Source organism: Mus musculus, chromosome 19 (genome assembly GCF_000001635.26).
Source record: "Mus musculus strain C57BL/6J chromosome 19, GRCm38.p6 C57BL/6J".
Taxonomy (NCBI): domain Eukaryota; kingdom Metazoa; phylum Chordata; class Mammalia; order Rodentia; family Muridae; genus Mus; species Mus musculus.
In genome coordinates this window covers 40,743,698-40,756,164 of record NC_000085.6, presented here as the reverse complement: position 1 = coordinate 40,756,164, position 12,467 = coordinate 40,743,698, and the positions used below count along the sequence as shown (strand labels likewise).

General features: G+C 44.1%; 1 protein-coding gene across 2 annotated transcripts in view; it reads right to left on the bottom strand.

Annotated features, from left to right (window-relative positions):
• The window catches only part of Cc2d2b (coiled-coil and C2 domain containing 2B), an 81,026-nt gene extending 73,614 nt beyond the window's left edge, over positions 1-7,412 (bottom strand). The window contains exons 1-2 of one of the 2 annotated variants that reach the window (XM_011247419.2): positions 7,277-7,412; positions 1,411-1,475 (exon numbers count right to left, since the gene is read on the bottom strand). In XM_011247419.2, coding sequence (XP_011245721.2) covers positions 1,411-1,452 — 42 coding nt within the window. In that variant the 5' untranslated portion in view covers positions 1,453-1,475; positions 7,277-7,412. The remainder of the gene's footprint in view (positions 1-1,410; positions 1,476-7,276) is intronic. The other variant, NM_001376940.1, reaches the window with a different exon arrangement.
• Positions 7,413-12,467: the final 5,055 nt, after the last annotated feature.

Genomic DNA, 12,467 nt, shown 5'->3' with positions numbered 1-12,467 from the left:
TCCGGGGAAGTTAAACACGGCCAGCATCCCACAGGTGTCATTGCTTGAGGGATTTCTCTGCAGTACCTGACCATGCAAACACCTTCCTTCCTAAAAACTACCTATATGCTGCCTCCATTTCTTAACTGCTGCCCCCGCCCCGCCTTATATCTTCAATGGCCACCCTGTTCCCTAGCACAGGAAGACAAGTGTACTCAAGGCTTTAGAGAGTGTGTGCATGCCATGGACTCCCAAACATGTGTGTCGAGCTCTGACTGCCCTCTCAAAGGTTTGGAGTCTGAGTTTGTTAGCAAAGACTCTCAAAAACAATTGTACCTGCTGAGCAAAACAGCCTGAAGCTGGAATGGAAAAAGTAAAAAGATACATATAAGCTTAACGACTGCATTAAAAACGTGGATTCAGGGGCGGGTGAGATAGCTCAGTGGGTGAAGGCGCTTGTCACTGGGGCTGGCTACCTGAATTCTATCCCCTGGAGCCACATGGTAGAGCAAAGGACCCAATTCCTACAAGTTGTCCTCCAACCTCCATAAGCATGCTATGGCATGTGTATGTATGTGTGAACACACACGCATACATACATACATACACACACACACACACACACGCATATTAAAATGTTTTAAAGAATGGACTTTTGTTGAAAATCAAAGCAGGATATCAACAAGGTCCTGATTTTTAAAAGATTAATATAACAGGAATCTAGTCAACAGGGTTTACAGACGAATTCCAAAGTCTGCCAGTGACTCTTGTATCACGGTTAAAACTCCTGAATGAGGTCACCATGAGCGGATATGCCCCTGTCTCGCTAATCACAAATCTCCTCATGACAACTGGAGACACCAGTGTGGTGACCCCTGAGGTGACAGAAGATTACCGACCTTGGTGAGGAGACCCAGCTTTCATGTCCAACGATTTTTATCAAACATTGCTCAGCTGAGAGGGCGTTCTGACCTAACTTGTTTGAATTAAGGAGACTGGCAGCCCCTTTCCCTTCCACAGAGATAGTGTTTACAGCCAGCCGTAGGGAGGACAGAGCAATGTGCGTCCAAGCTCGGAGGAAGTGCTGCTGAGAACACAGCCTACTTCATTTCATTGCTTGCTGATATCTTCTGTTGTTCTGTTCTTAGCTCACTAAAGCCTTGGCAAATACAAAAGGATCAAAATAATTCCTTTTGTCACATCATAGAAGAAACTTGCAATTGACAGCAGCTGAAACCCTGTAAGCCTACTATTGTTCAATGCTAATGTATCTGAGTTGTTTACAAACTGCTTAAAATTCAGAGTGTATAACCGAGAGCATAAAAGGAAGGGAATGCAAATGAACAGTTTTCAGGGAATCACACATCCTGGTAAAATGCTATAAAAACTTGGATTTTTAAAAGCCACCCACCAATTTCATTAATACTTTACCTTTTTAAAAATCTCTTCTCTTCTTTTTGAAATTTTTTTCATGACGACTCTTTTATTTTCACTTTCTAAATAAAGAAGAATGAGAAACCATGTTATTAAAACAAGGCTGTTATGATAGGGCTAAAAAGCATAGTAAGGGCAGGAGAGATGGCTCAGCAGTCAAGAGCGTGGGCTGTTCTTCCAGAAGACCCAGGTTTGATTTCCCAGTGCCCACATGGCAGCTCACAATAGTCTTTAACTCTAGTTCTCCAGGCATCCAGTGCCCCCTTCTGGCCTCTCTGGGCAGTGCATGCAAATGGTCCACAAGACATATTTGTAGACAAAACACACATACACATTTCAAAAGAACAAAAAGAATAGAATTCAAAGAGATACAAAAAAAAACCAAGATGAAAAACATTATCATTTTGCTCTACCTAAGATGTGTCACTATGCTGATATAAAAATACAAAAGAAATAATTAGTACCTTCAATATCTAATACTTATATGTTATAGGCTTTTAGTCTTTAATAGAAATGTTGGTAATTGTCTGATGTAGCAATTTCCTCTGAGATAAAGCCTTCCATCTTGGACAGAAGCTCCGTAGAGCACAGGATGTTTTAAAGGAAAGTGAAAGCATGGAAGCTCATTAAGACTCCGGAAGTAAGCAACTGGAAAGCCTCAGGAAGTTCTTGAAACTGACCAGAAGCACTAGGCCCCTCCTTTCCAAGCTTATATAAGTGTAAGGACTGCAGACCGGCACTCTCCAACTTGTCTAGCAAGTTGTACAGTGTACTACAGCTTTTGTGAGATGCCACCCATTCTGGGGTGGGCTTCTGGTGATGCAGCTGTATCTGAGTCATTGAGTGACCCCCAACAAAGCCATTGGTTCCCTAAGTTCGATGTTGTGGCATCCTTACTTTGCTCTGTCATCAGTTCCCTATCTGGATGAATTCACATCTCACCAGGAGTTACACAACAATGTCATTCTTAAGTATATGCCAAGAGGAATCCAAGATGGCATTTTTACAGATACTTGGCTCATCCATGTTTACTGTAGCACTATTCACAATACCCAACATATGGAGCTTAGATACCCATCAACAAATGGATAAAGTGACATCTATCTATCTATCTATCTATCCATCCAACCATTCCATAGAATTTTATGAAGTCATAAAGAAAAAAATGTCATTCTCAAGGGAAAACGTTACTGGAACTGAAGATCACGATACTAATGAAGAACATGCTATGAAAGACAAGTATGTTTTCCCTCAGATGCAAAATCAATCTACCTATTTATAATGTGAAAATGAAAAGGTAGCCTGAAGGGGAAGAATGATGTCAAATGGAAATGAGAGAATGAAGACTAATGAAGGGGAAAAGAAAGACAAATGACACATTTTCTCACATGGAGTGCACACACATGCACACATACACAAATGCATACATGCACATGCACACAGACAGAGTAAAGGAGTAAAAGTAGAATGGGCAGAGCATGGTGGTACGGGTCTTTAACACCATCACTCAGGAGACAGAGAACTGTGCATGCAAGGCCAGCCAGGGCTACACAGTGAGACCGTGCCTCAAAAATCTAAGAAGCATTTCACAAAGTAGAAACAAGGTGGAAGGGGACTCCCTGGGAGTGTGGACATGTGGAGGGTAGTTAGCGGTGGGGTAGGAAATGAGCAAACACAATTATGTCTGTATAAAAAGTCCTAAAGAAACTTGTTGCTTTCCATAATAACTAAAGCAACTACTGCACAGAATAAAAAGAAGTGTTGCCTAATTTCATAAGACACGCAAGAGTTACAATTCTTTGGAAGGGGAAGATAAAATTATCAATAATCAAATAATGATAGATGTCTATGCATTGAAAACCTGAGGGACACAATAGAACAATTGTAGACACAAGTTAGAAAGCTTCTCCATTACAGAGTATACAAGATACATATAAAAGTTACCTATATGATAAGGTTTTTTTGTTTGGCTGGTTTTCAGTTTTGTTCTGTTTTGAGACAGGATTTCACTCTGTAGTCCTGGCTGGCCTGGAAGAACTCACTATATAGATGAGGCTGGCCTCAAACTCACAGAGATCCACCTATCTCTGTCTCCTGAATGCTGGAACTAAATATGTTATAAATACACCCTAAGATGGTAGAAAAAAATAGCATATCATCTTTTAAATTTTCAAAATATATAGGAATTCAGTTACATGGCAACAGTAAGAGTAGAAAAAAATGACCAACTATAGATACATTTCACAGAGGCAGAACTCTTTTAATAGTCCTAATAACACATACCAGAGGGGCCCAAAGGTTAAAAGCCCTGCTACGTTTGCAGAGGACCAGGTTCGATTCCCAGCACCCACATGGCAGCTCACAGTCCTCTGTAACTCCAGTTCCAGGGATCTGCTGGCCTCCACAGGCACTGCATGCCAGAGGTGCACATATTTAAAGAAGGCAAAACACTTATATATGTAAAAAAAATAATTAACGTTTTTATATAAAATGATAAACAGCAGCTGTGGTTTAAACAAGAAAGCAATACTGGAGAACTGCACTTAGAAATGGACCTGTGAAGCCAGGCATGGTGGCCCACGTCTTTAATCCCAAGCACTTGGGAGGCAGAGGCAGGCGGATTTCTGAGTTCGAGGCCAGGCTGGTCTACAAAGTGAGTTCCAGGACACCCAGGGCTATAGAGAGAAACCCTGTCTCGAAAAAACAAAACAAGAAAAACAAAACGAAACAAAAAGAAATGGACCTGTGAATGAAGCATTGGCAGCAGACATATATGAGACAAGAGGACTGGACAGGGTGTAAAACTACTGAGTAGATTTGGAATAGAAAAGAGTCAAGTCCAAGTTAGCTAGATTTTTTTTCTTAATTAGTAGATGGGACATTTTAATGATTGGCTTAAGGACACTTAAGATTCTCCCTGCTTATGTGCCAAGATAAAACACAGCAGGAACAAGATGACAAAAATCAGTTCCTAATTTAACTATACTTCTTGATCTCCAACATCTTCTAAAATGAACCCCAAGCCCACCATGATGCTTCACACCCATAATTCTAACATCAAGGAGGCTGAAGCAGGAAGGTCCTAAACTGTTCTTCATGAGGAGACCCTGTCTCAGAACACCAATAAACACACAATAAAATAAACTTCAAACAAATACCTGGTTTCTGGTGCCTCTACAAATTTTGTTCATAAACCACAGAAAACAACCTCTGCATAACAAAACTCTAATGATTTATTAAAATAAAACAGAGCACTCAAAATATTAAACTTTTTTTTACAGCTCTAAAGCTGTCTTTAGCCTATTTATAGTCCACAAAGGACATAAGATAAATAAACAGATGGTTATCAACAAGACAGAGCTGGATGAAAATCATATCTGCTATACTCCTACAGTTTGACATTCTCTGTTACAAAGCTGGCTTGTGAGTGAAGGCCAACCCTCTCTTTCAGAATATTGTCATTAATTTTTGCAATGAAACCTTCTTCTAAAGGGTAAGGAAACTGGGGATTAACGATTTCTGTATCAGATGCCCTACAAGTCCAGTGCCAAAACACAAGTGAAGCCAGAGTTCTTGATCCACAGCAAGCAGATGGCAAATGTATTAGTAAAAGGTTTTACTCTTTGGCTGCCACTTAGAAACCCCTGAATGCTAGGAAGGGAGAGATGGCTCAGTAGCTAACAGTGATTCCAGAAATATGTTTCTCCCTGGGCTTGTTTGTTTGTTCATGACAGGGTTTCTCAGTGCAGCTCTGGCTGTCCTGGAACTCACTCTGTCCACCAGGCTGGCCTGCTTCTCTGTGGGTTCTTACTGGACCTCTTAAAATGTACTAATGTCCCCTTGTTCTTGCTTAGAACAGACTTCAGTCCAGTGTGGCTGTAGGTTTCCTCTTTCGCTGAGTGGATCCACTGTCATACAGTTCGACACTTCTAGTTTTGTTTTTTTTTAATTTAATATTTTAATTATTTACTTTACATCACAATCACGCCTCCCTCCCCTAATTCCCCAATCCCATCCCCCTCTCCTCTGAGCAGGTGGGGGCCCCTTGGGTATCCCCCTACCTTGGCACTTCAAGTCTTTGCAAAGCTAGGAGCTTCTTCTCCCACTGAGGCCAGACAAGGCAGCCCAGCTAGAAGAACATATCCCTCGTACAGGCAAATAAACTCTGCAACTGACGAGATGAGGAGGAGGGGGCATCTCCAAGAGAGACAGAGAACTGGGATAAGAAAGGCACCCAAGAATCAATGGGAGTGACCTTAGCTGTGACTCACAACTTTGGGGATATGGAACTTGACAAGACCACTTCCCATTAGCCAGGCAGGAACCCCGGTGGAGCCATTAGAGACACCAACCCACCCACCAAACTTTCAACCCCAAATTTATCCTGTCTATTAGAAATGTAGGCCCCAGGGATGGAGCAGAGACTGAGGGAATGGCCAATAAGAACTGTCCCAACTTGAGACCCAGCCAACGGGGCAAGCACCAATCCCTGACACTATTAATGATACTCTGTTATGCTTGCAGACAGTTGTGTTTCTTATGTCGCGTTCTTCAGAATTTCTTTTATTTGAGCTAGAACGTTGTGCCAAAAAAAATATATTCCAATAAAAATTCAAACAGTGGGCTGCATTTTGTCCAAATAAAAATCCACTAAACACATAGCATCAACTATCCTTTAGGAGCAGGTTACAGAAAAAGCAGAATTTAACAAAAGCCTCCCACCAGCCATATTCTTTAATAAGCATCAGGACCCTCAGATATTTTACTACCTGACAGGTTCAGAAATTCTTATCTTTTACTTATCTGTGATTTTTCCCCCTAAATCAAGAAGTGGGAATCTCGGCCCAGGCTCAGCTGGAGATGCATGTCTGAAATCCTAACACAGGAGAAGCTGAGACAGGAGGACCCAAGGAATGCATGCATGGCCCGAAAAGAAACCTTCTGAACTGTAAACTGGTATCTTTGGGAAACATCAAAACCAAGTTCCCTGTGCTCTCAAGACCAAGAAGATTTCACTTCTGCCCCTTTGCCCCCTCAAAGCCCTACAGCATGGTTTGAGGAAGGCGTGCAGGTGACACAGATTGTCCTATGGACTGAAGGCTTGTATCTAACACACCCAAGGCAATGTAATGATGCTACCTGGAAACTGATCTTGAGAATTATCAGAGTGCACTGGATTACCGACGGAGCACGGACACCGGGTCTAGTGAAACTGGCGAGAGTCCTGTGCTGTTTATATTCTAGGTCGAAGAGCCATCTCTGGGTCTGGACTCCAGTCTCAATTGGAGAAACCCTGAGGCCCTTCTCAGTGCGAGGGCCCTCGGGCCACACTTGCCACCTAGGGGTGAAGCAAGACTGCTTTTTCCTGGTCATCACTTTGCTTTGAGTTTTGTAACTTTTCTCAATGGACTGCACGCCACATTTCGAGCCTAATTCGCATCCTGTAGTCTTCTAGGGACTTTCTCCTAGCTCTTGTACCTGCCTTCTGTCAGTACTTACCTTGAAGTAAGTTCCGCTTGAAGTAAATTACCTTGAAGTAGTTCCGCTGATTCTAAGGTGTTGTCCTAATGCTTACCCTAGCAAAGAGTTCAACTCCAGCCGCCCAGCCTCCTCCACTCAGGAAATATTTTTCTGACCGGAACTTAATCCAAACCCCTCCCTGACCTCGAAGCTGTGAAATGTACACGTTTTCACCCCTATTCCTAAAACCGGGATGACTGGCAGGTGGCGCGGTTCCGTGCCCTCTCTTGCCACTTCACCTAGTTGCCTTGTTATCCCAGCCCCAGGATTCCGCACAGAGGAGGGGTGCATCCCCAGTGTACTCTGGTACCGTCATGGGGACCTTGAGAGATAAGACATTCACCTGATGGACACTGCTTTTCGATGCGTCTGGGAAGTGAAGACAGATCCTGAGCAGCTATCAACGCCTACAGCCGAAGAGCATGCGCAGTGCGAGCGTTTTTGCCCTCTGCCCCTCCCCTCCCCAGCCATCTGGTTCTGATCCAGCCTCAGTGCATGAGATCTCCTCGTGCACCTGAGCTAACCCTCCCCCCCCCCCCCGCATCCCTCGGGCCTCTCTTGCCCCTCCCTTTGGGGTGGGGGTTAGTGGCGGCTTAAGAACTGCATGCGCCACGCCACGGAGAGGGGACAGGAGAGCGGGTGCGCAGTGTGGATGCTTTTCATTTCAAGAGACTGGTGTCTGGCCCCATGCCACAGCCCTCAGTGCAAACAATTTTTTTTTCAGAGCTTGCAATTCGTGTCACAAATTTAATATCTTTTAAGTCTTGGGCTGGGTGCTGGAGAGCAAGCGATGAGGAGCACTTACTGCCCTTACAGAGGCCCGCGTCCCAGCACCCAGTTAGGTGGCCCACAACCGCCTGCCTGTAACTCCTGATGCCCTCTTCTGGCCTGGCTAGCACCTGCATTCACACATATACATATCCTCCCACACCCATAGAAACATAATTAAAAATAAAATAAATCTATGAAGGAGAAGTAGTGGTAGTTTGGGGCTGGGGAGATGGCTCAGCACATAGACTGTAATGTCAGTGAAGTTAAGATTCCCTGAACCCACGTAAGGCCAGGCAAGTGTGGAGACAGCCGCAGGAATCCCCCAGGGCAAGCTCTGGGTTCCAGAAGAGAGCAAAGTCTCAGCAAATAAAGTGTAGTATGATGGCAGAAGACAACCAGCGTCACACTGTGGCCTCCGCAAGCCGACCTACACCACGAACGCACCATCGCAGGCAGTAAATGAATAAACAAATCAAACAGCGGTATGTCCCCACCCTGCAAGCCTCTTTGTTCCTTGTTAAAATAATGATGACCTAAACAGAACTGATACAGTTGGGAGTTTGCAAGTGGGGCTGAGCACAGTGATGTGTGTCCCTTCATTCCAATATGCTGTTTTTATGAACCTCTTTCTGTGTCCGCCCCATTGAGCCGTTAGCCTGAGATTCTGAAGACACTTAGGAGGTCTTTAAAACTTAACGGGCCTCGAGAAAAGGGACGTAGGGAAATAGAGCAGCTGCAAAGGTGACTGCCCAGGCGAGGTAGAGACCCTGCGGCACAAGGGAACGAACTCAGAAGTTCCACTTGCCTCATTATCTGAAAAAGCAAACAAACAAAAAACGACTTACTGTTAACTGTGTCCACGCCTCAAAATTTATTTGGACAAATTCTCATTCCAAATAAAATCCTTGTTGTCTAGGGCTCATCTGGTATAGCAATTTAAGAGCAATGGTGGTAGATTCTTGTCGTTTGGGTTGTGAGCTTAGCCCTTAGGGGCCAGGCCATCTCTACAGTCCAACAGCAGAGTCAGAAAGCAGAGTCAAGAGTGTTTCCCTTACATACTGATGTCACGGATTAAATGGGAAATGTCTGCATGTTGCAAGCATCACAGAATATGATGAACTTTAAGAACATTTAATTTCCAGGATTATCAACCAGTGCTATGCATTTTTTAAAAGTACACATGGTGTGTGTGTGTGTGTGTGTGTGTGTGTGTGTGTGTGTGTGCTACAATGTATTATTGCTATTATACCTAAGCATTAAGTATATGGGTCCAAATACCTAAGTCAAGATAATGTAGGATTCAAGATCTCCTACCAAAGAGTTTATCGAACAGATGTTGAGGAATTCTAAATATTTTCAAGGTTAAAGAGCATTTCCTATCAGAGGGGAGGGAGTCGGAGTAAGAATTGACATCCAGTAGATATTTCAAACTAGTGGTCTAATCTCACATGCAGAACTGTTTTGATTCAGGCTATAATATATTTTTTTAACTGCTCTAGCTACAGATCAGATTTCATAGAACATTTTTAATTTCTTGGCAAAGAATTAGAAAGACATCTGCACAGGCAGGCAGGCAGGCAGGCAGGCAGGCAGGCAGGCAGGCAATCATCCAAGGCAGCAATAGTTACTGAGAAGTCGTCTACAGTGTCTTCTGTGCACAGAGAAAGCCTTTTTGTTTAGCCCAGTGCTGCCATCCATAGGACGGTATTGCCACCTGCACTCAGGGTTGGCCTGCCCACTTCAATTAACCCTATCTAGAAAACTGGTGAGCCTCATTTAGACGGTCTCTCACTAGCTTGTCTCCTAGGAGATTGCAGACCCTGTCGGATTGACAGCTAATATTGACCACTACATCTGAGGTACTAGCTCTGTTCTGACAGTGTCACCACATGGAAGACGTATCCCCCCCACCCCTCCCCCCCACATTACATCCATGTCCAGCAGAACCAGAATCTTCAAGTCTAGGCAGGCCTGTCCTGACCCCTGTCCATCTGTCCATTTCTTAAAGCTTTTCTGTGACAAAGCCAGAGTTTTACAATGACAGGGACAAACTGTAGCACACGGGGTGATGTCACAGCAAAGATTTGTCCTGCAACAAAGCAGAATGCTACCATGGGTCCTTAGCAGGCGTGGAGTGAATTAAAGCTGGGGCCTCTCTCTCAAATCTAAATATTCAGAACTTATTTATAGAGCCCTCCATTTTTTTTTTTGGTCATCTTGTATGAGCCTATTGAATTTCTCAGCTTTGATTTTATTCTCTGAATATTTTGTTAAAAGAAGATATTCTAATATTCATATTTTCATAATATTCATAATATCATAATATTCTCTGAATATTATGTTAAAAGAAGAGAAACGTTCTTAATTCTTTCATTCTGAGGGTTACATCTGAGTTTTCCTATAATTATTTTCCTTTTTAAACAGTACAGTGACAGAACTTCTTCTGCTGTTACACTTTAGTAACAATAATGTCTCAGGGTCTCTTGGTTTGTTTGAGCTCCGTGGACTCCCATCCTGCCTCTGGCTTCTCTACCCACCCAGATGACCCTACTCCTATACGGCCTCATCTCCACACTTCTGACCCCTACTAATTATCTCACTTTCTGCTCTTCCTCTGGACTACCATATGGGACAAAAAGTGACCTCCTGTGTCCCTTTCTCTCACAGGACACTCCTTGCAGATTTGGGAGCCTGGCTTTTGCTTAAGGACACCACTTTCCTAGCATCCCCGGGGCCCCCACAGGGAGAGCTAAACCCATGCTCAGCAGTGCCTGGAAGCAACATCTGTATTCTCTGTCTCCATGTGACTCCCCGGGCCCTGACGTCCTCCCTTCTAAAGCACGGGTGCCTGTTCCTGTACCTTTTTTGTTTGTTTGTTTGTTTTCAGACAAGCTGTCACTGTGTACCCCAGGTTGGCTTCCAAACTCCGTCTGTCCTGTCTCAGCCACATGAACACTGGTATCACAGGGACACACCTCCATGTCACCTCTCCTCTGCTCAACATTGTCACTTACTGGTCAGTCTCCTGGTCAGTCTTTAGCACCAAACTGAGTGCTCCCCCTCCCCCCTTACCCCCACCCCATCCTGGCCACCACCGCCTTTCTTTTCCTTAACCACAGGATCCAGGGAGGATTAAAATAGTCACTATACACTAGTCCTGAACCTTGAGTTCCCCTACTTGGTGTGGCTAAGACTCTAATATTCTCTTCTATGTTTCTTTGGTCTTTGCCTTTTTAAAATTTATCTAATTTTGTAAGAGTGACCTGTGTGTGTCCCGGAAATAGAAACTGGATCCCTGCAAGAACAAGTGCCCTTTAAAAATGTGTATGAGTGCTTATCTGCATAAATACATGTGCGACATGTACATACAGTATCCATAGAGGTCTTAAAAGTTAAGAGCAGCAGGTGCCCTTAACTGCTGGGCTATCTTTCCAGGCCCGTGAAGAAGTCACTAAATCATCTAAGTTACACACACACACACACACACACAAAAGTGATTGTTACCAGGAGCACACACACAGCATAATCCCTGGTGCTGTGGCTACCGGTCTGTTCCTGCCCATAGCTGGTGCTTTAACCCTAGCACTTCCCAAGCCTACCCCACAGCCAGCCCTAAATGCTCAGCAGCTGGCTTTGCTTTCGAGAAGCCATAGAGATTCAGACCTGGATGCTGGCCACCAGGCCACCATGGCAGATAGCGGAGTCTCCTGCTCTAAGAGAACGTGTATGCTGGTGCCATCCACAGCTGCGGTCCTGTCCCTTCTAGGACCTTGTTCCTGAAATCTTAATTACCATTCACCCTTGTCCTATCTCACAGCACTGTTCTGTCTCCCTCTTCCCAGCAGCAACAACAACAAAAATAACTCTCAGATTTCTTTCTTTATATCCAAACTTGTAGGAAAAAAAAAGTAATCTTTTGGCTTTCCTAACCTGTTACTGTCCCACCCACAGTGTCTGGCCTCCATCGGCCATCATGCCACCAAGGACTTCCTTCTTGTTATATCTGCGTATTTATGTGCTTATTTATTGTGTGAGTGGGCACGTGCCATGGTGTGCACGTGGAGGTCAGAGAACATCTTATGGGAATTGGTTCTCTCTTTCCACCATGTGGGTCCCAGGGATCGAGCTCAGGTCATGATGGCTAGTGGCAACCACCCTTAGCTGCTGAGCCATGTGGTAAGCTCAACCACCAAGCGCTTTCTGATTGTCAGTGTTAGTGTTTCTTGGGCCCCTCATCTGATCTTGGCTCGGAAGGCCACTTGTACATCTTGTTCTACCTTCCCTGTTTGCTTCCATGCTCTCTCTAATAAATGTCTCTTCTCCCACCTCCTAAGGCATTTTACATTTCCAGTGTCTCTTTGGGCTTTTACTCTAGTACTTTTCTTTTTAATTCTTAAACAACAAAAAAAAATATTGATTTTTGTTTATAGTGTTTTGCCTGCATGTATGTCTGTGCACTAAGTGTATGCTTGGTGCTTGCAGAGGCCTGGAGAGGGCATTGGATCCCCTGGAACTGGAGTTATGGAAGGTTGTGAGCTTCCATATGGATGCAGTGTTCTTAACCTCTGAGCATCGATTCTGACCCTCTCCAGGCGTGACCTTGTCTTTCACTTATTCCTTTGAGGCAAGGTCTCTCCCTGAGCCCACTGTAGAAAACCAATCAACACTTGGATTGCTAAGGAAGAGAAATACATTCTTGAAGTGGCACTTGAGCTAGTCCACTATGGGAAAGCTGTCAGTTGGTAGACAGTGTTTATCCAAAA